This window comes from Polyodon spathula, chromosome 6 (genome assembly GCF_017654505.1).
Source record: "Polyodon spathula isolate WHYD16114869_AA chromosome 6, ASM1765450v1, whole genome shotgun sequence".
Lineage (NCBI taxonomy): Eukaryota > Metazoa > Chordata > Actinopteri > Acipenseriformes > Polyodontidae > Polyodon > Polyodon spathula.
This window is the reverse complement of record NC_054539.1, coordinates 14,030,502-14,053,468: the sequence shown is the minus strand read 5'-3', so window position 1 is coordinate 14,053,468 and position 22,967 is coordinate 14,030,502. Positions and strand designations below refer to the sequence as shown.

The following is a 22,967-nucleotide window of genomic DNA, read 5'->3' as shown; positions in this document are numbered from 1 at the left end:
TTCTAAAATGTTCAGAGCTGTAGTTGATTGAAGTGAATTTAGATAGCGTGTAAACTGGACCAGCTCTAGACCTGCAGGACAGTATAAATTGGCAAACAGTGTCTTAGAACACCAGCCGTTCTAAGCACCAGCCGTCGAAGGGCCATGCATCCAAGGGCAATCTGAGCTGTGGTAGTCTAACGGCCACACATCCAAGGGCAGTCTGAGCTGTGGCAGTCTAAGGACCACACATCCAAGGGCAATCTGAGCTGTGGCAGTCTAAGGGCCACATGTCCAAGGGCTGTCTGAGCTGTGGCAGTCAGAGCGAGGACAGGTAGAGTGATGACCTTTTCCAAATCTTTCCCAATGGCTACTAGAGGCCTCATTCAACTCTTCTGATTAGTACCAGGTGAGTATGGTTAAATTGAATAGAGGTTCATTTGCAATTTGATTGGATTACTCACAGCTTTTATCTATCTAGTTAGTATAATAGACAGCCAGCCTATTTGTGTGCCAGCACGAAGCGCCAGCCAACTGAAGAGCCTCTCTACAGGCAAGGACAGGCTGTTGGACAAACTCCAAACCTAGCTGCGTTCTGGAAGACGCCAAGTACTAGACAGGTCTGTACCCCCCCCCCCCCCCCCCCCCCCCCCCCCCCCCCGCTCAGCAAGAACCACACTGCGCTCTGCTGAAAAGAAATGGAAGAGAACCAACCCCAATATCATCTGTCTCCCCTAATAACTCACCCTCCTTCTCCTTCTCTCCCCTCAGGCTCTGACCTCTCCTCCCTCCTCCAAGGCTACAAACCCACCACTTGCACCCTGGACCCCCTCCCCGCTCACCTCTTTCAAGATGCCGCTCCTGCTCTACTCCCCTTTATATCCTCCCTTCTCAACACCTCTCTCCTCTGGCCTTTTTCCCTCTGCCTTCAAACAAGCCACATCCCCTCCCGTATCTCTACCTGTCTGCGTGCTATCTCCTCCTGGATGCACTTGCATCACCTCAAACTCAACCTCTCTAAATCTGACATCCTTTTCTTCCCCTCCTCATCTTCCCCCTCCTCTGAATCTACCACGTTCTCTTCCTCCTCCTTAGCCAAGAACCTCAGAGTAACCCTGGACCCCTGCCTCTCCTACTCCAAGCACATCTCCACTTTAGCATGCACCTGCTGATTCTTCCTGAGCAACATACAAAGAATCCGATCCTTCCTCACCAACTACTCCACGCAACCCGGGCCCTGATACTTATAAGTGAAGACCTTTATGTTCAAATGCCAGTCTGTGAGTTGTTCCTGCTTAGAGCTTAGAACTTGTCATGATCATCCCATCAGATCAACATATTACAAGTGAGGACAACTGAAATTCACAAAACCAAATGTTTTCTTAGCTGACCCCAAGTCTTAGCTAGTAACAGGTTCAAGTGCACCAAAACACATTCCAATATAAACACCATGCATCTAACTGTTAAAGTTTTAACTACATTTTTCTGGGAATCCTGGAGAGCACAAAAGCAACATTAACCACTGTGCTGAATTATAAAGGACGTAAAGATTCATTATACATTGGAAGACAGCTCCAGCTCATCCAGAACTCCGCTGCTCGTCTGGTGTTCTCTCTGCCTTTCTTCTCCACTGCTCTACTCACTCCACTGGCTCCCAATCACTGCTCACATCCAGTTCAAGGCTCTTGTACTCGCCTACCAATGCCTTGCCCAGACTGCACCCAGCTACCTCCAGACCGTCATCTCTCCCTACACCCCCACCAACCTCTCTGCTCCACCTGCACTAGAAAACTGGCTGTACCTCCTCTACGCTCCCCTGCTTCCAGAGCCTGCTCCTTCTCCACACTCGCCCCACAGTGGTGGAACAACCTTCTTACAGATGTCAGGACTGCCCAGCCTCCTGACCACCTTCTGGCGCCTCCTCAAGACACACCTCTTCAGAAAACACCTGTAAAACTTAACTCTCCCCTTCTGGTCAATATATCACTTTGCCTTTAGTACACTTTGACTTGCACTTATCTGCTCCCTGTTTTATTCTATTTAATCCTGCACTTAACCCAATCTGTAGTATTTTGTATTCACCTGCACTCGTATCTAACCCTGATAAAACTATCAGCACTGTTATCAGCTCCTGAACTGCCCCATACTATGTTTTATATTTGCTCTTATTAGGACTGAAGTCACTGTATTTTGTATCTTGCTCTGTAATTCTTGATATGTATTGACATGATTTATCATTAATCATTATTATTTTCATAAATTTTCTCAAATAAAAGAACATATCAAGGTACACTCACAGTACTTCAGACAGCCTTCATGCTAATATCAAATAAATGATTAGATGCTGGTTGTTTCATAAAAAAATACTTTAGGCTTCAAAAATGATGTTGTAGTTTAAAGCCTTGTGGTTGGGATCAGATTTAAGAGACCCCTGGACAAGCAAATTAATTGAAGTATGCTTGCAAAACCACTCTGGAACTGCAAATTAAATACAAGTGAAAATACACTGGCACGCAGTCAAGTTGATGTAGTTTTTTTTTTTCTCTCCTGAATTATCTCTCTCCGTAACTCCTGGAGCATCTGAATTATTAACAGTGTGGACTAGTTCAAGGGCACGCTATCTAAATTGCACATCCAAACTAATTTTAATGGGAGTGAATTTGAATCCATCTTCTGCCTGACAGTGGGCGATAAGATAGAAATGCAATGTCTGAACATTGTTTATTTATTAGTTGCTTATTTCTGCCCATGACTCATCCTCATTGTTTGAATATTTAGTATCTGTATTTTAGGTTCATAAAATAGATAACTTGCAAATCTACAGAATCTCATACTAGCAGAGTATTTAAACATTACTGATCATCATACAACAGGACAATACATCTTTCAGCTTGAGTTTTAACACAGTGATAGTTCCCATGTACTGTATTCATACTACTGTATGATATACAATAGGCTATGGGGTGGTTGCATGTGTGGACTTGAGCATTATTTCTACAGTGATCTAATTTACAGTAGTACAAAAAAGAAACTATTTGTCAATGTCTTTCTTGTTGCATATAATAATATAATTGAATCATATCGTTTACCATCTACTGGATGTTTTCAAGGTTGAAGGAAATACTGTGTTTTGCTTGCTTGCTAACAGTGATCCTGCCATGAAGTCTTCTTGATTGTAATCCAGACTCGACTGGAATAGAAGAGGCTAAACAACCCTGAAAGCTTAATCTTAACCATGCACAATTCTAGAAACAATAGGATAGCTACAGTATCCTGAGGATCTGTAGCCTTTGACAAAACAAATACAGTATACAATAGACTGACCTATAATCCCAAAAAAAGGTATCCTAATGGAATGTGTTTTGGTAGCAGCTGTAAAAAAACTTCTGTAACAAAATTTTAAGCAACACATCTGTCTCTTATTTTTTATATTATTTTTCCCCCCATATTTTTGCTGTAATATAAGTATCACAAATACAAATTAAAGACAAGACGAGGCATTTTTTAGTAGGTTACAGTTCCTAATCAGTACTCAAATTAAGAAATTACTAAAGCTGAATAGGGTTTAGTCCCAAATGTTACCGTAGATGTACCAAATGTAAGTCGTTCTGAAATTACTGTTCTTGATCAAAAGGATTGACATGTAATGACCGTTCTACTTTTAGAAGAAACCATGCCATTGTTGTGTACTAAACATGCATTTAACATATAAAAGCTATTATGATTTTATACTCTTGCCTGGAGTATAGTTCTGGAGGCACTGTAAAGACTTTATCACCCACTGTTATATACAGTACTCTGAATGAAGATTAGCTCTTTGGTGCTGCAGTTCCTAAGGGTGGAATGGTAAATGGGGTTGTAATTGAGCCTAAAATAAACACATACTTTATATTCAACTACCTCAACTTAATTTGCATGGGAACAACAGTTACAAAACAATCAAACCTTGTTTTGAACAATCTGTGCAATTGGATTTTAAATTAAAAAAGGATGCACTTGAAGGTTTAATAATTAGAAATTAAAATAAGAATGCAAAATATTAATGCACCTGTGACCACTCACATGTATTATTCCAATAATGATGCATAAATGTATTCAAATGTCACTCACTAAAAATGTGCTTCAAGCAGTTTATATTTAGCTTTGAAAATAATCTGGCATTTTCCAGTTTTGAGGGTTACATGACGTTTAATGTGTTTTTGTACTTAAACTCGACTTGCAGAAAACATTCTGAAAGCATGGTGTCATAAACTCAAATGTACCTGACTTGTTAATGGTGCGTTTACACTGGCTGTTTTTAGGACGGCTTTTGGGCCGTCTAAGGTCTTTTTTCTGCAGTGTAAACGCACACGCCGACTCTCAGCTGTCCTAAAAACAGTCAACTACAGATGTGGCTCAGCAAATTTAGATCTGTCCGAAAGGCAGTGTAAAGTCAAAAGAAATTAGGACAGCTCACCCACGAGGTGAGTGTCGCTCGGCTCCTCCCCCCACGGAGTCTAAACAGGAAGGAACTACAGTGCTACTGCAGCGTCACAAAAAGAGAAGAACGACTTGAGACACAAAGATTTGAATTTATTAACTGTTTATATTAGGGGGTATTTGTAAATGTCTGCATTTTTCTTTTAAGTTGTCGTCAAAACTGTACATACCCTAAATATCCATACATTGGGCTAGGTAAACTCTTGACGATTACTTTTTTGCTTTGTTCAACGGGTGATGAGAATTATTGAAAAAAATGCTACCAAAAAATATTTTATACAAAAACTAGCCTGGACTGTGTTTTTACCAGTTATTTTATACTAAACCACTTAGTTATTGGTTTAGTTTCAAACGTGCTTTAACACACCGTTTTTTGTTGTTTGTTGTTACTCTTATTTAAATATTTTGATTGTACCAATGATTAGCTTTTTTTAAATTTTTAACAAAAGGTATATACATGCTACATGTATGCTATATTCTAACTTTTAAATATTGTTTTAATAATTTGTGGTCCCTGTCATTTCGTTTTTTTTAAAAAAGGAACTAAAATGTTTTGTATAATTACAAACAATTTTGATAGTGTACTTATATAACATTATTATTATTATTATTATTATTATTATTAATAATTTTATTATTGATTAATTTGCAGTAGTAGTATTTGTAACAAGGCTAGTTTTATAATAAAATTTGTTAACTGCAATTGCATACAGTAAATGTTTTTATCTGGTATTCTCCTGTGGCTGCTTAGCCTATTTGCATGATAAGTATATACAGTATTTAAGATGAGTACCTGCAATATGAAAACGACACTATTATCTGTTTGTAATACCACTCAGCCTCCTCTGCCTTTGTGGTTGGGGGAGGGGAAAACTCGTCATCCCTTCAGTGGTCGTCATGACGTCACCGAGCATGTATTGTAATTTAGATTGCATGCGCGCAACCGCAGTGTAAACGCTATGCTAAAAATTATAAGAATCTCCGCGACCAGTCGGACCTGAGTCGGCTTAGGTCCGAGGTGGCAGTGTAAACGCAGTATAATATAAAGGTTCTGCCTGTCTGCTCTGCAAATGGAGCCTGGCTATTTAGTACAGACCAGCCAACCAGGATTACAGGGTACATAAGGGGCTTTTTATTTTATTGTGTTACATGTTCCCATGTGTTGCTCCAGCAGTTTACGTAGGGTGTGTGTACTGTTTTATTTTTTATTTTTTTACATTTTGACCACTTTTTTAAACTTTTAAATTGCATTCCCTGCCTCAAGATGTCTTCCCATGTACCCGCATGGACCTCTCAGAACTACATTTCCCTTAATCCTCCTGCTCACTGTGAGGCTTCCACTTGTAAACTACCTGCAGTAAACTGAACAGTACCATTAAACAGTATATTGACTGGTGATTAGTTATCCTGGCTAATCAATGGATAAGTGTATTTTAATAGGGAATGTGCATTACAGGCAGATCTGCACCTGCAAGGTAACCTTGGCCTGTTTAATGAATATACAGTATCTGAATCAAATTGAAAGCCTGAGTGAAAGCGGTCACAACTAACAACTCTATATTGTTTATTTTGCTTGAGGCTTCAGATGTTCAGCGTTTCAGGGCACCATAAGAGGCCTTCATTAGTTTCCTTGCCGCTGATGCTCTCAGACAAGAGATACACAGAATAAAGCTTTTGCTTCAAAACATGCTTTAATAAGGACAGCTGGACATGCGTCACTATAAAGCTACCTAATTAATACATAATGCAATTACCTGGAACATGTACGTGAAAACACTATGGAGGTTTGATGTTTGTATTGTACGGTTTTCTCAGAATTACATTTTGTTATGTTTTGTGCTTCTTGCATAACATTTGTTTTATTATTATTTGTATTCTGTGTGGGCTGTTATACTGTGATTTAAATTGCATTTTTACTTGAGTGTTGGTAACCCGTAGGTGTGCAGTGGTGATTCAGACTGTCTTTTACAGTGGGCAGGGTTGGACAAGTTCGAAATGAGGGCACAGTTGACAAACTTCAAGCATTTAGAAGTTGGACTGCTAAAGAAAAAAAAAAAAAAAGAAAAAGAAAAAGGAAAAAGGTAGGCTAGATGGATATTGCAGTTTGATGATTCTCAATGGATTTAAAAACAGGTTTGACAGTGGTGTAAGGCTTTATATAAACTGTAATAATTTTATGTGCCCCATTAAATAGTAAAGTGGGAAATCATTGAAACTCTGTCTCTGCACAGTCTGTGATTTTCCTGTGTTTAATGGCTTTTTGAACTGTTGCCTAGCATTGCCCTGATCTCGTAGCTCTGTAGCTTTGCACGTAGCCCAAAATAAACTTCAAACTAAAGGTGCTAAAGATGACTAATCCCCGGAGGCAGCATCGCAGCCGTTATATTTGCCGATGCGCTGGGGAGGCAAAATAAGCTGATCCCTGGAGCCAGCATTATACTTCAGCAATCAACACCAGACAGATGGATATCTACATCATCAGATGGAAAGAAACGCAAATGGATGGAGATGCAGATGGACCACATTAGTTTACTGTAACTCTACGTCTTAGTTGGTGCTTATCTTGGCGAGAGCCGAGTTCAAATCAGTATGAAGTTTTAACATCTACTCTCATGTAATGGAAATCATGGTGTAAGGTACAGTCAAGAGTCCTCCAAACTAACATGCTGTCATATTTTTGTAAACTAAACCTATTTGAGTTTTAATCTGAAATATACATATATTTTTAAATCAGTTTGTGATCTTCTGGCCCACAGTATGACTCTTTTGAACAAGCTTTGCTGTAGATAACAGTTTGTAGTTAAGTGCCAGCAATACTTATCTGTTGCTGCAGCCAATTATCTACAGGCAATGACAGTATTGCCTACATGCGTCATGAACAGAGACAGACAGACATGTTTCATTTTGGTAGAGTACAAACCTTTCTGATTTTCGTTCTAATATCTTTCATAAGTAGCTCATCTTTAAGAACATGAGAACATAATAAATTTTACAAACGAGAGGAGGCCATTCGGCCCATCTTGCTCGTTTGGTTGTTAGTAGCTTATTGATCCCAAAATCTCATCAAGCAGCTTCTTGAAGGATCCCAGGGTGTCAGCTTCAACAACATTACTGGGGAGTTGATTCCAGACCCTCACAATTCTCTGTGTAAAAAAGTGTCTCCTATTTTCTGTTCTGAATGCCCCTTTTTCTAAACTCCATTTGTGACCCCTGGTCCTTGTTTCTTTTTTCAGGCTGAAAAAGTCCCTTGGGTCGACACTGTCAATACCTTTTAGAATTTTGAATGCTTGAATTAGGTCGCCACGTAGTCTTCTTTGTTCAAGACTGAACAGATTCAATTCTTTTAGCCTGTCTGCATATGACATGCCTTTTAAGCCCGGAATAATTCTGGTCGCTCTTCTTTGCACTCTTTCTAGAGCAGCAATATCTTTTTTATAGCGAGGTGACCAGAACTGCACACAATATTCAAGATGAGGTCTTACTAGTGCATTGTACAGTTTTAACATTACTTCCCTTGATTTAAATTCAACACTTTTCACAATGTATCCGAGCATAGTCAACAAAAATTCCTTCTTCAATTTCAATATCTCCCATATGATATTTATAATGTACATTTTTATTTCCTGCGTGCAGTACCTTACACTTTTCTCTATTAAATGTCATTTGCCATGTGTCTGCCCAGTTCTGAATCTTGTCTAGATCATTTTGAATGACCTTTGCTGCTACAACAGTGTTTGCCACTCCTCCTACTTTTGTGTCGTCTGCAAATTTAACAAGTTTGCTTACTATACCAGAATCTAAATCATTAATGTAGATTAGGAATAGCAGAGGACCTAATACTGATCCCTGTGGTACACCGCTGGTTACCACACTCCATTCTGAGGTTTTTCCTCTAATCAGTACTTTCTGTTTTCTACATGTTAACCACTCCCTAATCCATGTACATGTGTTTCCTTGAATCCCAACTGCGTTCAGTTTGAGAATTAATCTTTTGTGTGGGACTTTGTCAAAAGCTTTCTGGAAATCTAAATAAACCATGTCATATGCTTTGCAATTATCCATTATGGATGTTGCATCCTCAAAAAAATCAAGCAAGTTTGTTCCTGTCTGCAATGGGCAATGGTTAGTCATATAAGAGAGAAGGGAAGGGCTTGACTGACAGAGATACAATTCCCCCCATGCTCATTCCATCTGTTCTGTATCTATCTAGGAAATTCTGAACATCCCATATATATAATCCCTATCCACATCTTCATGTTCATCAGCCATTGATCAGCAGACCAAAAAGACCTATGTAAGCTGCTGCATTAAAGTGCTATTTTATCCTTTACATTTCCAGCTTTACAGAAACGTTTAGTTCAAGATACTCAAATGTTTCAGCTCATTGGGATAATGACCACTGGGATTTGTTTTAAAACACAAGCTTAAAGTGACATTGTTACTATCATAACAGAGGGGCTGTAGCTGCATGTTCCATTATAAAGTGTACTGCATTGCCTGCTCAATACAGGTAGCATACCTTCTTTAAAAGTCTTAGACTGTTTTATACCAGTTACAGCCAAAAATAAGAATGTCACAGTTACCAGTTATGTTTCCAATTATTCATACTGTATTTACAGTAAACACTCATATTTCCATTCTTGTACTCTTTGGATCATTTGATACAGAAGCAATTCTTCTGAGTAGGTGATGTATTGTGGCAACAGTTTGCTGATTACTTAAATTATAAACACTGGGGCCTAAATAGAGAGCATAGTGTTCCCAATCTATTAACTGTGATGAGGGTTAGAAGAAGTTCGAATAAAAGGAAAGATGGACAGAGCAAACAAAACTTTGTTTAACAGTAACAGTGGCAATTCAATATTTCACCACACGTCCACCCCACCTGGTTTGCTTAACTGCTCTTGAATTTGCATACTGTTTCCTGAAGAAAGAACCTGAATGTAAAAAATTAAAATTCTCAACAAATTTTGCTCCAGAGCTGTTACATATGCTATACATATCCACCTAGACAAGAAGCTTCACAAGGACCAGAAAGTAGTTTATTATACTGTAGATTATGTCCATATTGTTGAGGTGGTAACAGGTAAACTGCACTGCTATTTTAGCATGTTTATTATAAAATGTTGAGACTGAATACAGTCACAACCCAAAAGGAAAAAAAAAAAAAAAAAAAAAAAAAAAAAAATATTGTTTAAGCCAATAATATAGTACACATTCCATAGAATCATGTTAAACCCATCTTACCTCATGTGACAAATAAAAGGCAGCAATTCCCAGTGGCCAGAAACAGCAAAGCATAGAGAAGACACTAAGACCCAAGTGATCTCTGGGTGGCATCATGAGGAAATTGTCTTCACTTTCTGTGTCACTGGAATAATCACTCTGCAAAACAGAAGAAACACACGAGAGCTTGTAAATGAAGGATCGAAGCCTGTACCCGTACAATAGTATTATGAAGTAAATAAATACTGTTATTTTCCACAATGAAGGTAAAAGACCATTACGTTGCATTCTAATTTTAATGGACTTGTAATGTGTGATGGTTCCCATTGTCTGGTGGCACAGTATAACCGCTGCCTGAGGGAAAGGAGTTCTCTTAGGGCAGTGGTGGCCAGTACACCAAGTGTTGAGATTCATTTTGATGGATCTCAATGGGTTCTGCAATCCATCAGCAAGTGAACAAGAATACAATAAAGTAAAACCCTTTTGATCAATTGGGGTTATCTGGCTTTAAGACAGTGGTGACCAATACGTTAAGGTAGCAATGAAAAAAAAAAAAAAAACAGATTGCAAACATATCAGCATTTTCAACTAAGAAAGGACGAAAAATACTTTAGTTTAATTTGACTGTAGATTTTTTTTTTAATCCAAAAAAAAAAGAAAGTTCTGAACGCTGCGTGTATTTTGTGATATTTTTGTCCAATAGAAATCACCCGATAAAAGTAACAATGAACATTTCAATTTATTAAAATTAAAGAAACATCTTAGTCAAGTAGACAGATTTGTCCCATTTTTTCTTCAAAAACTCAACACGGTGGCATAAAAAAGCACAATTTCCTAAAGTTTAGTGTGAACTTTTTGACAGTTTTTCCAGCTCAGGCTCAAAAGATGTTACAAAGCAATAAAGCTGAGCCTCGAGAATTTTAAGCAGAAAGCTTTCCATGATTTTTTGACTGCATGTCGGTCAGTGCTGAAAACGTAGTCTCCCCCAGGCAAGTGGAACTATTTTTCTATTTTTTAATTGGAAAAATAACGGCAAACTCCAGCTCCCGCCTTTCGTTAATGTTACACTTTGGTGATGGCTTCGCCTGTTGAAACTGGGATATTTTCATCTAAATTAGTACTACTGGAAGGCGCAGAAGCCTCTCCTCGATCTAACTTGCACCCCACTGAAACCACCAAACACAAACTCATAACTACACGGCGAAACACTTAAGGAAGCTTGTTGCTTGGGTTACTGAGGTATGTAAGCAAGAGTACAGTTATTAGCATCATCTACTGCTTGGAATTAATGTAATTTCTTTTTATTCATTGTCAGGAATTATATTTTTTAAATACGCAATCAACCCTGTTAAAACTATACTATGCTTATGCGTTGATACTTGTTCAGATTTGCCCCAAGATCCACCAAAAATCTCTCGAGATCCACTAGTGGATCGAGATCCGTGTATTGGCCACCACTGTCTTAAGGCCTGTCTTCTTGTACCTTCCCTGGAATGGGGGAAATTCAACACAAATGCTTGTCTGCATCTGAGATGAGAACTTAATGGCTGGGAGGACAGAAGGAAAGGGAGTCCAAGTGTCAAATTAAAACATCCTTTTTAACCCACATTAAAAAGCACTGACAGCAAATGAAATGAGCCAGATTAAAAAGGAGTCAGTCAAGCCTGTCAAGTTTACAGTTTGATTGATTCACTTGTCTGCTATTTTTAAAAGTACTGTGCAAATCAGAAAACAAACCTTCATAATACGCGCAGTAGGAAAATACCAAATAAAAAAATGTGCTTGGGATAGATTTCTTATTTGAAATGATTATGTTTTTTAGTTTGTCCTATGCATCTGGGGAATACCTTAAATTTGTTGATGTGCTTTCACTCAAATCTGGCAGACAGATATCACACTTGATACCAGCTATGTGTCTGATACGTTTCAGTGTAATAGAAAAAAGTCAGCGTTTAAGCAAAATAACAATTGAAGGACACTGCCTGCATCCAAGGTGAGGTTTACAGTCCAATTGCAAGCTGCACCTTTCCTGCAAGATTGCTAGGCATGTATATTGTAAAGTATTGTGCTATGGTATTCTAGCAGCCTTTTAGTACAGCATGGAACCGGCGCTTAGGTGGAAAAGAAAATGGCTCACATGTGTTCACTGATGCATTCTAGCATACATTGTCGTACTGTCGTCTATCAGGCTGAACACAAGCAGCTCAGCCTCTTAATTATTGACTTTACCTTGTCTCTGATTTCACTCTAGGCCTAACATGCTTGCACCATTTTTACATTTTAATAGTTTTGCTCAGATTTCATCACTTCGATGAAGAAAAATACCACAACTACTGTCCTTAGATAACCTCACTATTGACCTCCTTTGGTGCTGCAATGCCAATCCTGTGTCAGGTTTCCTTCTTAGTAGAAAATATGACACCGTGGATCAACTCCACCCCTATCATATTTTCAGTTCCTTGGCCTCATATACACATATTGTATTTGTACTTGCAAACTTAGGAAGAGCATGTTCATAGTCAGTCAAGTAGATTGTCCACCAAACTACTACTTTATTGAAATCAGATTGTAAATCTTTATTGGTAATTAAGAACACGTTTAACTTAATTGAGTACATTTTAATGATATGAAAAAAGGTGCATTCAAATACCGCTGCCCTAAAATGTATAAACTTTTTTCAGTGTTAACCTCACTGTTTTTTCTATTTTTTAGTATACATTATGAAGTAGAGTTACACTACTAACTAGGTCAATAAATAACTCCTGGGGAAAACCCCAGCAGTAATAAGGCAGTAGATTTAAGGAATGGTGATATTTAGATAGCCCCCCAACAGACCCCTTTTATAAAGGAAAATGTGAGACTTACAAATTTGTGGCAATACATATTAGGTAAGATTTACTTGATTTATTTTATGTCTATGACCTTTAAGAATGAAATTAAAACTGGTGAACCCCAACCCCCTTCCTCCTAAGAGGGCCACTTCAAGAAAAGAGATATGGAATTAATAACCCTAATGCAGTGGACCTGCTTTATGGTTAAAGCTAACAGAGCCGATAAGTTTTATTTTCACATATTAAAACTTTACTTTTGTTCTAAGTCATTACAGCAAAAATTATTGTTTTAATGTAATATATTGTTTTCTAAGATGTATTACTAGGAAAAGAGAAATTACAGAGTGATACATATTTTAATGTATCCATCATAGCTGTCTAAATGGAAGTTTAAATAAATACGAATTATTAATATCTAAATCAAACTGCATTCCTTATAAACTGCTTAAATGCATATGCATATTTCATGGCATGTGGTCTTTTTGCAGACATTCACATTGTTTGATAATGTAAATAAATATCCTAAAATAATAATAATATAATACAAATGTTTAACTCACTTGAGCCTATTTTGAAATATATGCAAAGATAAAGGTACCTTTTCTAAGAGGAATAAAACTATTATCATAATATAAAACTACCAAGAAGCAACTTACCCTAAGATTAAAAAGCCAGTCACTGACTGCAAAGCTTGCTAGTCGTTGGGGGTGGAGGGTGGGGGGTGCGAGTGTCTGGTTAATGACAGCAATCAAGGCATTGAAGAGGAGGAGAGATTTTCATTATCCAGGTGTAAGGACTTAGGCAGTGTACTACACAAAAGTGAGATATGCAAACTGGACTTTCTTTACCCTTGTATGGTACCAGATGTAAAAAAATAAATACCGGGTTAGCTAGAGTATAACATTTGTCGAAAAGGCAATGCACTCTTTGTTAGTTCTTGGAAGTCTTCTTTCAAATCTGTACATATGAAACCCACATAGCGAATGCATGACAGGTAAGATTTATGGAATTATTTCTTTAGCTATAACCCCTTATGTTTACAGCAGTGTATATTCCACCCACTTGCTCCCCAGAATAGCCTACAAAACAGTGTAGGTCAGTGTTCCACATTGCTAAGAAACACCCACCTCCAGTTCTTGAAACTCGTCCTCTTCTTTGACATCATACGAAAGCGTTTGAATTTTGGCAACTAGGCCTTCTTTGGTGGGTGAGATGTCTTCAATGAAGGTTGTTTCACAGCAGTCTGTGCTCATGCTTTCACTCCAGGATTTTAGCACGTTCTCAGAATACAGAATGATATTGGGACAATAATGGGAATCCATAGTCTGCTGAAGCGAACTTGGGTTAAGTAGCTGCTGGGATGAATGATTTTTATTGTTCTCCACAGAGTTTTGTGGTGACAAGTTTACTGCCACATGTCCCTGGTATTGTGGCGCAGAGTACACAGAGACCAAGCCATCTTTGGTTTCCACCATCACGTTTCTAGTGTTGATGAGGCAATTTTTTTTCCCAGCTTCAGCATCATTTTTGTGAATGGCAACATTGTTCTGTTCAATAAATTCCTCCATGTTCATTTTCCTTGGTTACTTTTCATAGAACTCTTCTTAAACACATTTGCCTTGTGGTTTGTATTTTCCTGCTGCAAGGGGAAATGTGACATGTAATATTTATCATCAAGAAAAACTACACCATAAGATTCTTAATATACTCTTAAAATACACATACAGGTACATTAATATATACTGACAACCCATATCCCATATGTTCCTCATCCATTCACACTAAAAAAAAAACATGTGAGTGTTCTCTGTTGTATTGCGTGTGGTGTGTTAATGCTGGCGTATTTGTATATATTGGTGCATGGGATATAAATGGGTCTGTGTAGCACAGGTGATTTAAAATATATAGTTGTATTTAGGCATGGGGATTGCATTTAAAGAATTTTAAAAGTATGAGAGCACGGGGTAACACAAATTAGTTCATGTGCTGGGATTCATGTGAAAAAAGTAGCAATGGAATCCCGGCACAACAGTTTATATATAGATGCACGTTTTACTCACTCTGGGTTGTGTGTTCAAGAGTGGAGAACGGGAGAGAAAGAGAAGGAGAAAATAATTAAAAGCAAAGCAAAACAAATGCTACTTGTGTGAGGGACTCTCATGACACTTGTTTAGTGTTCGTCCACTGTCTGTTTTGTTTATTTTGGCCTTAAGTGCTGTGTTCTGTTCTGTTCAACCTTTTTTTTTCTTCTCTGTGTTAATAAAACACTGAGCGCCGCAGCTTCTCAGTTTCACCCACCAGTACTGCCTGTCTCTGTGTTCCTTTCTGGCCTGATGTCACCCTACAGCCAGCCTGTTCACAAATACATACAGTACATAGCAGTGACTTAGACTGTATTTAAATAAAGTCATTAGAAATTCTAGGAGAAGAATCTGCAGAGTATAGTTTGAACCATGCATTTGATGCGGTTATATATACCCTACCCTATTCTTCATGTCATCATTCTTTAGTCTCCCAATCTCTACACAATGTCCACCGTACCATGCACTATTTGTCTAGTTTAAGAGACCTACAATTTGTAGAACCAATCTTTGCTCATTACTTTTGTGGAAACATTATGTTTCTTACATAACATACCAACTTAAACACAGTATCAAGTAAGAGCAGAGTGATGGGGAGACAGGCATCTTGCTGAAGGGTTCAGGATCTACATTTTACCAAACAATTTTGAGGTGTCAATCAGTGGCACAATTCTGTAATAAAATCTACAACCTAACACCATCACCTGTCCTATTCACGAAATGATTACGCCATTAGGTTGCGATACATGATTGTTTGACTTTGAGACATTTATGTCTCGTGAAATAAACGTGGACATGGTGCCTTTTTGTCTTTACATGTCAAGCCTCTCATTTCCTTTGGAACGCCTACTTTTCCCAGAACGCCATGCAAATGAAGGAGGTGGGGGTCAGATTAAATTTAGTCATGCTGACAGCCCACTTAGATTCTTATGCTGTTAACCATGAAAGTCCCCAAAATACTGCTTGCATGAGCACAGAACAGTTTCACGAGAGAGAATCCACGTGTCAGACTCATCAACATAAGAACATAAGAACATAAGAAAGTTTACAAACGAGAGGGGGCCATTCGGCCCATCTTGCTCGTTTGGTTGTTAGTAGCTTATTGATCCCAAAATCTCATCAAGCAGCTTCTTGAAGGATCTCAGGGTGTCAGCTTCAACAACATTACTGGGGAGTTGATTCCAGACCCTCACAATTCTCTGTGTAAAAAAGTGTCTCCTATTTTCTGTTCTGAATGCCCCTTTTTCTAAACTCCATTTGTGACCCCTGGTCCTTGTTTCTTTTTTCAGGCTGAAAAAGTCCCTTGGGTCGACACTGTCAATACCTTTTAGAATTTTGAATGCTTGAATTAGGTCGCCACGTAGTCTTCTTTGTTCAAGACTGAACAGATTCAATTCTTTTAGCCTGTCTGCATATGACATGCCTTTTAAGCCCGGAATAATTCTGGTCGCTCTTCTTTGCACTCTTTCTAGAGCAGCAATATCTTTTTTATAGCGAGGTGACCAGAACTGCACACAATATTCAAGATGAGGTCTTACAAGTGCATTGTACAGTTTTAACATTACTTCCCTTGATTTAAATTCAACACTTCAGAATACACTTGCAAATTAGCTTTCCAAACAACTGTCAAAACGACTTTATTGTAAAGTACTACTGAGTACTATGTTTACTATGTGTATAACTATACTCCAGTGCAATTTCTCTGAGTTATGTCTAAGTAAAACCTGTGTCCATCGTGTGTGAATCGTTACTAAAGATCTGATTTGCTGATGGATAGTGTCTGTTTTTTTAAATTGTTTTAGTGTTGTCTCCATCACTGCTTTTAACACATCATCTGTGAGTGTCTCTGCATGTGCTTGTGTGTGTGTGTGTGTGTGTGTGTGTGTGTGTGTTATATCTTTATTAGTAATAAACTGGGCCAAATCCGAGTGGTGGTTGAACAGGTGTTTGGGCTATTGAAAGGAAGGGGGCGGATACTACTGCAGCATACTGAAGTGAACCACGAGTTTGTTCCCAAAATTATAACTGCCTGCTGTATCCTGCACAATTTGTGCCAGGACTGTAAGGAGGTGTTCAGGCAAGCAGAGAAACAGCTACCTCGGCCACCAGCAAAAATTGTACAGCAGTGATATGAAGAGGGTCCTGCTGTTAGAGATGCACTGCTATCTTTATTTTTGTAACCCAAAGGTGTACTTTTACTTTGTATCACATTTTTGTTTCATTAGTTTATTTTGTATCTCTTTATACCAAATATAGGGGTTAATCATTTACGCTGTACTTGTAGGACTGCTTCAGCTTAATAAAGAATTGGAATATTGAGTATTGTTGATTCCCAAGAAATAAGTCCCAAAAATTCAACACCACATTTTATTATGAGAGTGGGTTTAATAATGTTTGTGTTGTGCATTGTATCAAGCTACCTCATCATATCCTCCTCCCTTATGGATATTAACACCCGAGTCTTCATCGCTCCAACAGACGTAAGTGGAGGATGGACACAGGTTTTACTCAGACATAACTCAGAGAAATTGCACTGGAGTATAGTTATACACATAGTAAACATAGTACTCAGTAGTACTTTACAATAAAGTCGTTTTGACAGTTGTTTGGAAAGCTAATTTGCAAGTGTATTCTGAAGTATTGTACAGTAGCTACAACCACCTGAAGTCACAAGCCCACGATGCAGTTTATCAAACATGTTTAGTAATAGTTTTAAACAGAAACTTGGTAAATACAATCTGTATGATACTTTACAAACACATTTAGAGTGTATGATTAGCATTATGCAAAGTTCTAGGGAAGACAGGGAAAAAGTGGGGTTATCTGCAACATCAATCTGATAAAGGAAATACTGCAAACAAAACAGTAACTTCCCTTTTGCCATCTTTGGACCACGGTAACTTAGGTATTCCCATGTGACTTTTATAGCAGCCTTAGGGTTAGGACTTGAATGAGCTAATTAACATTTTCATGAGTAACTTGTGTTTACATGTGTAAGTGGCCGCTGATTTTCACAAGCATTTGCTGGAATCTCATAAGAGATTGAGACTTTCACGGTAAAATACTGAGACCGTTTTTTCTGGACATTTTCACAAGCTTTCCTTGCCAAGTTTCACGCGCTTTGTCCATTCACGTGAAACAAACCAACATGTAAACTGGCCTATTGTTGAACAACCATTCCCCATTTGTTCCTCAAAGCAATTAGCAGTAGATCTTTTTTTTATGGTAGTAGTTAAAGAGTTAATTCTCATTAGTAATGCATTTACTTTGGTGACAAGCACCACCTCACTATGGCTGCATTATGCATGAGATGCATAAGGGTGACTCATTCGTTCCTGTCCCTGTATCCTTGAAAACATGAAGCACAGCCTTTCATGTGCTTTTTATTTTATTTATTTCCATATATTGCTTCTGCAGACGTGGCTCTAATTAAATAAAGTGCCTGCATGGACAATTTATGTCAAAATCATTGACTATATCTAGCATAAAACTGCATTATCTTTTAGGTTAGTAACAAGTCCACAGTACAATATTTTTTCAGCAGTAAAATCTCAGAGGATGAGAAATGGCCTTTAGAGTGGATGCAAAGCATACTTTTACTCAAATGAAAGCCTGTCAACTTTACCCTACAGATACTCCTTAAGTGCTAACAAACTTAAAAGCCATTGGTCCAGACCAAATCAATCAATGTCTGACCAGACAAGGATACTGTAAGTGCATAGCGGTTTATGCATTTACTTGGAAGCTACTTCATCATCAATCAAATTTAAACATGCTAATTATGTACATTTATGGATCTGCATTTAAAGATTATGTATGATTTGTTATCTTTGTTTTTGTCAACAGTTCAATTCTGCATATTGAATTGGAACATCTTCCACATTTTCGTTTCTGCATTTATTTCACACATACACTAGCGTCCTTAGAGATCAGCTCTAAACACAATGCATAGAACAACCTCCACTGGACCACACTGCCTTTGAGTCTATTAGAAGAGAGCCATAAAAAGCAAAGGGTTTCTCTGATGTTATAAACCAAGATTGAATAGCTTATAGTCCTCTGAAACAACAAGCTTTTTAAAACGAGTTTCTCATTAATCAACACAAGTCATATGTTATTATTTGTAAAAACTTAAAGCTCAACTGCAATTTAACTGACATATCAAAATGCACTTGAGCGGTAGCTTTGTCTTTTACTGTAAGCAACAGCTGCCAACACTTTCCACATGGCATTTCACCAATAGCTAAATATTAAGCACAGCGATGTTTCTGTTTCGCTGCTGTGGATGCTGTCTGTTGAATTATGTCTTGCACAGCATATGACATAAGAACTGACATGTTAAAACAATTTGTGAAGGGATATAAAAACGATGTCATAATTGTCTTGAATGCAGCAGTAAGTACAATATTATCATCTACACTGTACAGGCAGACAGATCGCTTGGTTAATGTGGAAAATGCTAACTTTTCCACAGCATACAGACAATAATATATTTTCACACCAAAGAATATGTGGTTTGATAGATTCAAATTCCGTACACAGCAATCGCACTTAATTAGCACAAATAACAATACAAATAATAATAATAGCTAGAATCTGGTAGTTAAATTTGAACATTTTAAAATAAGTACAAACAAATCGAATATTCAGTCTAACCTTATAGGTGCTCAGTTGTAAAACGATCTAAGGTTCGAATGCAATACAATACTAACTAAAGTCATAGTGATTTATTCAGTCAAGCTGTTGCTGTACACGTTCGTGATCAGATTATCAACACACATATACTTACCTTCCAAGGTGAAACAGCTGTATGAATCGAGTATTACGGGAACATCAACACTATCTTTCCTAATGCTTGAAGCACTGCTCTGTTTTAACAATACGGCTGCCTGACCGTGTACACCCACAGGTAATAACGCACACCTTCGTGGTCGTTTCCATGAGTTGGAAAAATAAGTCCCCAGTTGCCCGCCAGATTTCCTCCAGTTGTGATTTCTGCACACGTCCAGAAGAAAAATAAATGCAGCCCAGTGCTACTGCTTATGGATCTGTTGCACAAGGGGGAAGATGGGTGTTCCGGATTCGTATGATCAAAAGAAAGATCGACGGTATCCCTTCATGAGAGGCAGAAAGAGGGTACAAGCGTTTTAATGTGAAGGTGGTATATATTGAGTGTTCTCTTGACGGTGATTTCGATCTACACAGTGTCTCAGGACCGCTACATTTCCACTTGGCCCTAAAGGATGTCCAGTTTAGAGTTGTTTTGTGCAGTTAATTTCGATGGCTAAGGCTGAATACCTAATCGAATTAAACGTACAGTGTGCACACTAGAAACGTGCTTATTTTTGTTGGTATCCTTACAGAATGTGTTTAACTTGGTGATTTTTTTTTTTTTTTACTTCTCTTTTTGTCATTATTCATAATTGGTCTTTTTCACATAATATTTTTAGTTGCTGTTGTTATTTGTATATTTATATTTTACCGCTACAATAAGAGTAAGAAGGGGGCTTTTGGTAAGATGTAGGTATATATGCTTTGCAGATCATACAGTATATATCTTTGTTCACAGTTTTAGTGGATGAATAAAGTTTTGGGGCTGACCATGTCCAAAGAAATAAAGGGGTTATAGCTGATGTAGGCTTGCAGTGAATTCCATTCACTGTGCAACACTTTTGAAATGAAGCCACGTTACGCTCACAGTTAACATGCCTTACTTTTAGGTTGCTTGTTGTACTTACATTCCTTGGTCACTTCATTCACCTCAGCAATGTTGTATATCGATGTCATAAGTAGCCGAATTGGGTACTGCGCTTTTTCACTTCGATAGATTGATTTGCACGGTTTGCTATATTTTTGCTGTGTTTATTTTGTTGTTTTTATTTTATATTAATTACTATTTTGGTTTTTGCTTTGTGTGATGATTATTTTGTTGTATTTATTATTAGTACACAGGTTACCAAATGGGAGAACTGATTGACATTCTCACCTGTTACCAATTACCTCATTAAACCACTAACTGTCCTATAAAGGTTATGTTGTCAGCACAGTGCAACAGGGGGCAGGGTGCAGGGGTGCAGGGGTGCAGGGGTGCAGGGGTGCAGGGGTGCAGGGGTGCAGGGGTGCAGGGGTGCAGGGGTGCAGGGGTGCAGGGGAGCAGGAGCAATGCAGGAGCAGGGAAAACTTTGTTGCCTGAGGACCCAGACCAGGAATTTGATGAGAGAAGCTGCTGGAGGAACTGACTGCAGGAAAACCTGGAAATGTTGGACAAACAGATAAAGGGAAGTTATAACCAAATTAACCCTGTCTAGCTTGCAGATAAGTGCACAGGGTTAGAATAATCTTGTTTAGTGTGCAATTGGAAACCATTCTATTAGACAGTACAACACACATATCAACTTTACTACTATAAAGGAATTATGAAGTGTGTCTGCTAACATTATACCGATTGTACAAGATTATTGTGGTAGTTTGTATATAAAACAACCTATTGGAATATCTTTGCAAACTCAAATTTGGGACCAAATACGTTGCAACAGAACTGTACTGACGGTGGCTTTGTTTTGTTATTTTTGTTTGTTACAGCAGGTACCTGGGCCCGGGGTTTGGGGTTGAACCCCAGTGGACAGTGACCAGCAGGACAGCATTCGGGACGGGGAGAAGCCGGCCTAGTCACCTGTGTTGTGGTCCTTGGACCTCATCTGGGGGTTGGAGTTGGTGTCACGGAATCCCAAAAGAACCCGTAGAGAGAGTGGAAAATGGGAGGGTTTACTTTCGTACACGTAGTAACTGTGTTACGATGTCACCTGGTCAGCTCTCTATCAATTTGGTGCGTTAAAGCATGTGGCATTTATATCCCTTCAAAACCCTCTTTCCTGTCATTAACTAATCAGCTGCTTCCTTAATGGCCAACATGCATTGCAGCCAGTTTGAATACCTACAGTGCAGAGGACTTTGGTTGAAGTTGGTAGAAAGCTACATATATAGCAACTGTTTAATTAATTTAGTATATTGTCAAAATTATATTAGAATGTTATAATTCCATAATTCCCTTCATAAAGTGTTACAAAGGTGTAGGTCTAAATATACAGCTGTAATTTAAACAGTACTGAAAAGCACACAATTTAGAATTTGACAAGTTTGTTTTGCAATTGCATCAAGATTTAAATTACATCTTCAAGATTTGTTATCGCTTAGGAAGGGTTTTAAAGCAAACCAATTTATATATTATATATATATATATATATATATATATATATATATATATATATATGATATATTTATACTATATATAGATATAATATATATAACACGGTCATGGAGAGATGCTTGGTTCTGTCAGGAAAGCTGTCAGGTATATCATACAATAACCCAAGTGCTGGGTAGAGAATTTCAAAGCAGAACTATTTGCCCTGAAAGGCAAGACAGAGTGCCAAAACAAAGCAAGTGCAAATGCTAAGCATGGAATAAATAAAGAAAATATTTAATATTTTTCTTCTTTTTTAAATTGTTGCATTTACTGTAAGCTTTACACTTCAGCGATCTGGTGACAGAAGAATGAACATTTTAGAACATTTTATTCTAAAAACAAAACAAAAGCTTTGACTTACTGTCACAACACCAAATCACAGTCTCCAAGCATGGGACTTGAGTTACCATGAAAAGTAAACAGCCAGTTCAATGGACCCCCTTACTACAACACTGTGCTGCCTTCCAGAAGCCTTTGTCACGCACATCACTGAGAATGTGGACAGCAGTCGTCCACATCGGTACAAACAACATTGGAATAGACAGGCCAAAATCCCTGCAAAACAAATTCAGAGATCTAGGAAGGAAATTAAAAGACAAGACAAAAACTGTGTTATTATCTGGGATACTGTCGGCACCTTGCAAAGGAGCGTATGGACAGCTGCAAATAAATAAGCTAAATTCATGGCTGAAATTGTGGTGCACACAGGAAGGTTTCACCTTCCTTGAACACTGGCCCACATTTTACGACAAGGACTATCTATATAGATGGGACGGACTGCACTTAAATAAAAAGGGAACCAATATACCCGGAGAAAGGATCCTCGAGGAGGTTCAGAAGCATTTAAGCTAAAAAGGAAAGGGGGAGAAATCAACAAAAAAACAGAAGGGAGACTACATCAAAACAAGGGCAGCAACTCAGGTAAGACAACCATTAAATGTGTTTATCTAAAAGCTAGAAGTCTCAAAAACTAAATGTTAGAACTGCACTAACAAGTAACTACGATGTGATAGGTGTTACAGAAACTTCTAGTCAGCATTACTAATTGATTTACATTGGTGTGAAGTGATGGAAATGGTGTTCGAAATTGGTGTAGGTACTGTAGGGCTGCAGAACAGGTGAACG

At 38.1% G+C, this 22,967-nt stretch overlaps 1 protein-coding gene across 1 annotated transcript in view; it reads right to left on the bottom strand.

Moving 5' to 3' along the window:
* The window catches only part of LOC121316506 (synapse differentiation-inducing gene protein 1-like), a 31,076-nt gene extending 11,230 nt beyond the window's left edge, over positions 1 to 19,846 (bottom strand). Inside the window, exons 1-3 of the mRNA XM_041251539.1 lie at positions 19,386 to 19,846; positions 13,643 to 14,154; positions 9,706 to 9,843 (exon numbers count right to left, since the gene is read on the bottom strand). Coding sequence (XP_041107473.1) covers positions 9,706 to 9,843; positions 13,643 to 14,089 — 585 coding nt within the window. The 5' untranslated portion in view covers positions 14,090 to 14,154; positions 19,386 to 19,846. The remainder of the gene's footprint in view (positions 1 to 9,705; positions 9,844 to 13,642; positions 14,155 to 19,385) is intronic.
* Between the last annotated feature and the right edge of the window lie 3,121 nt (positions 19,847 to 22,967).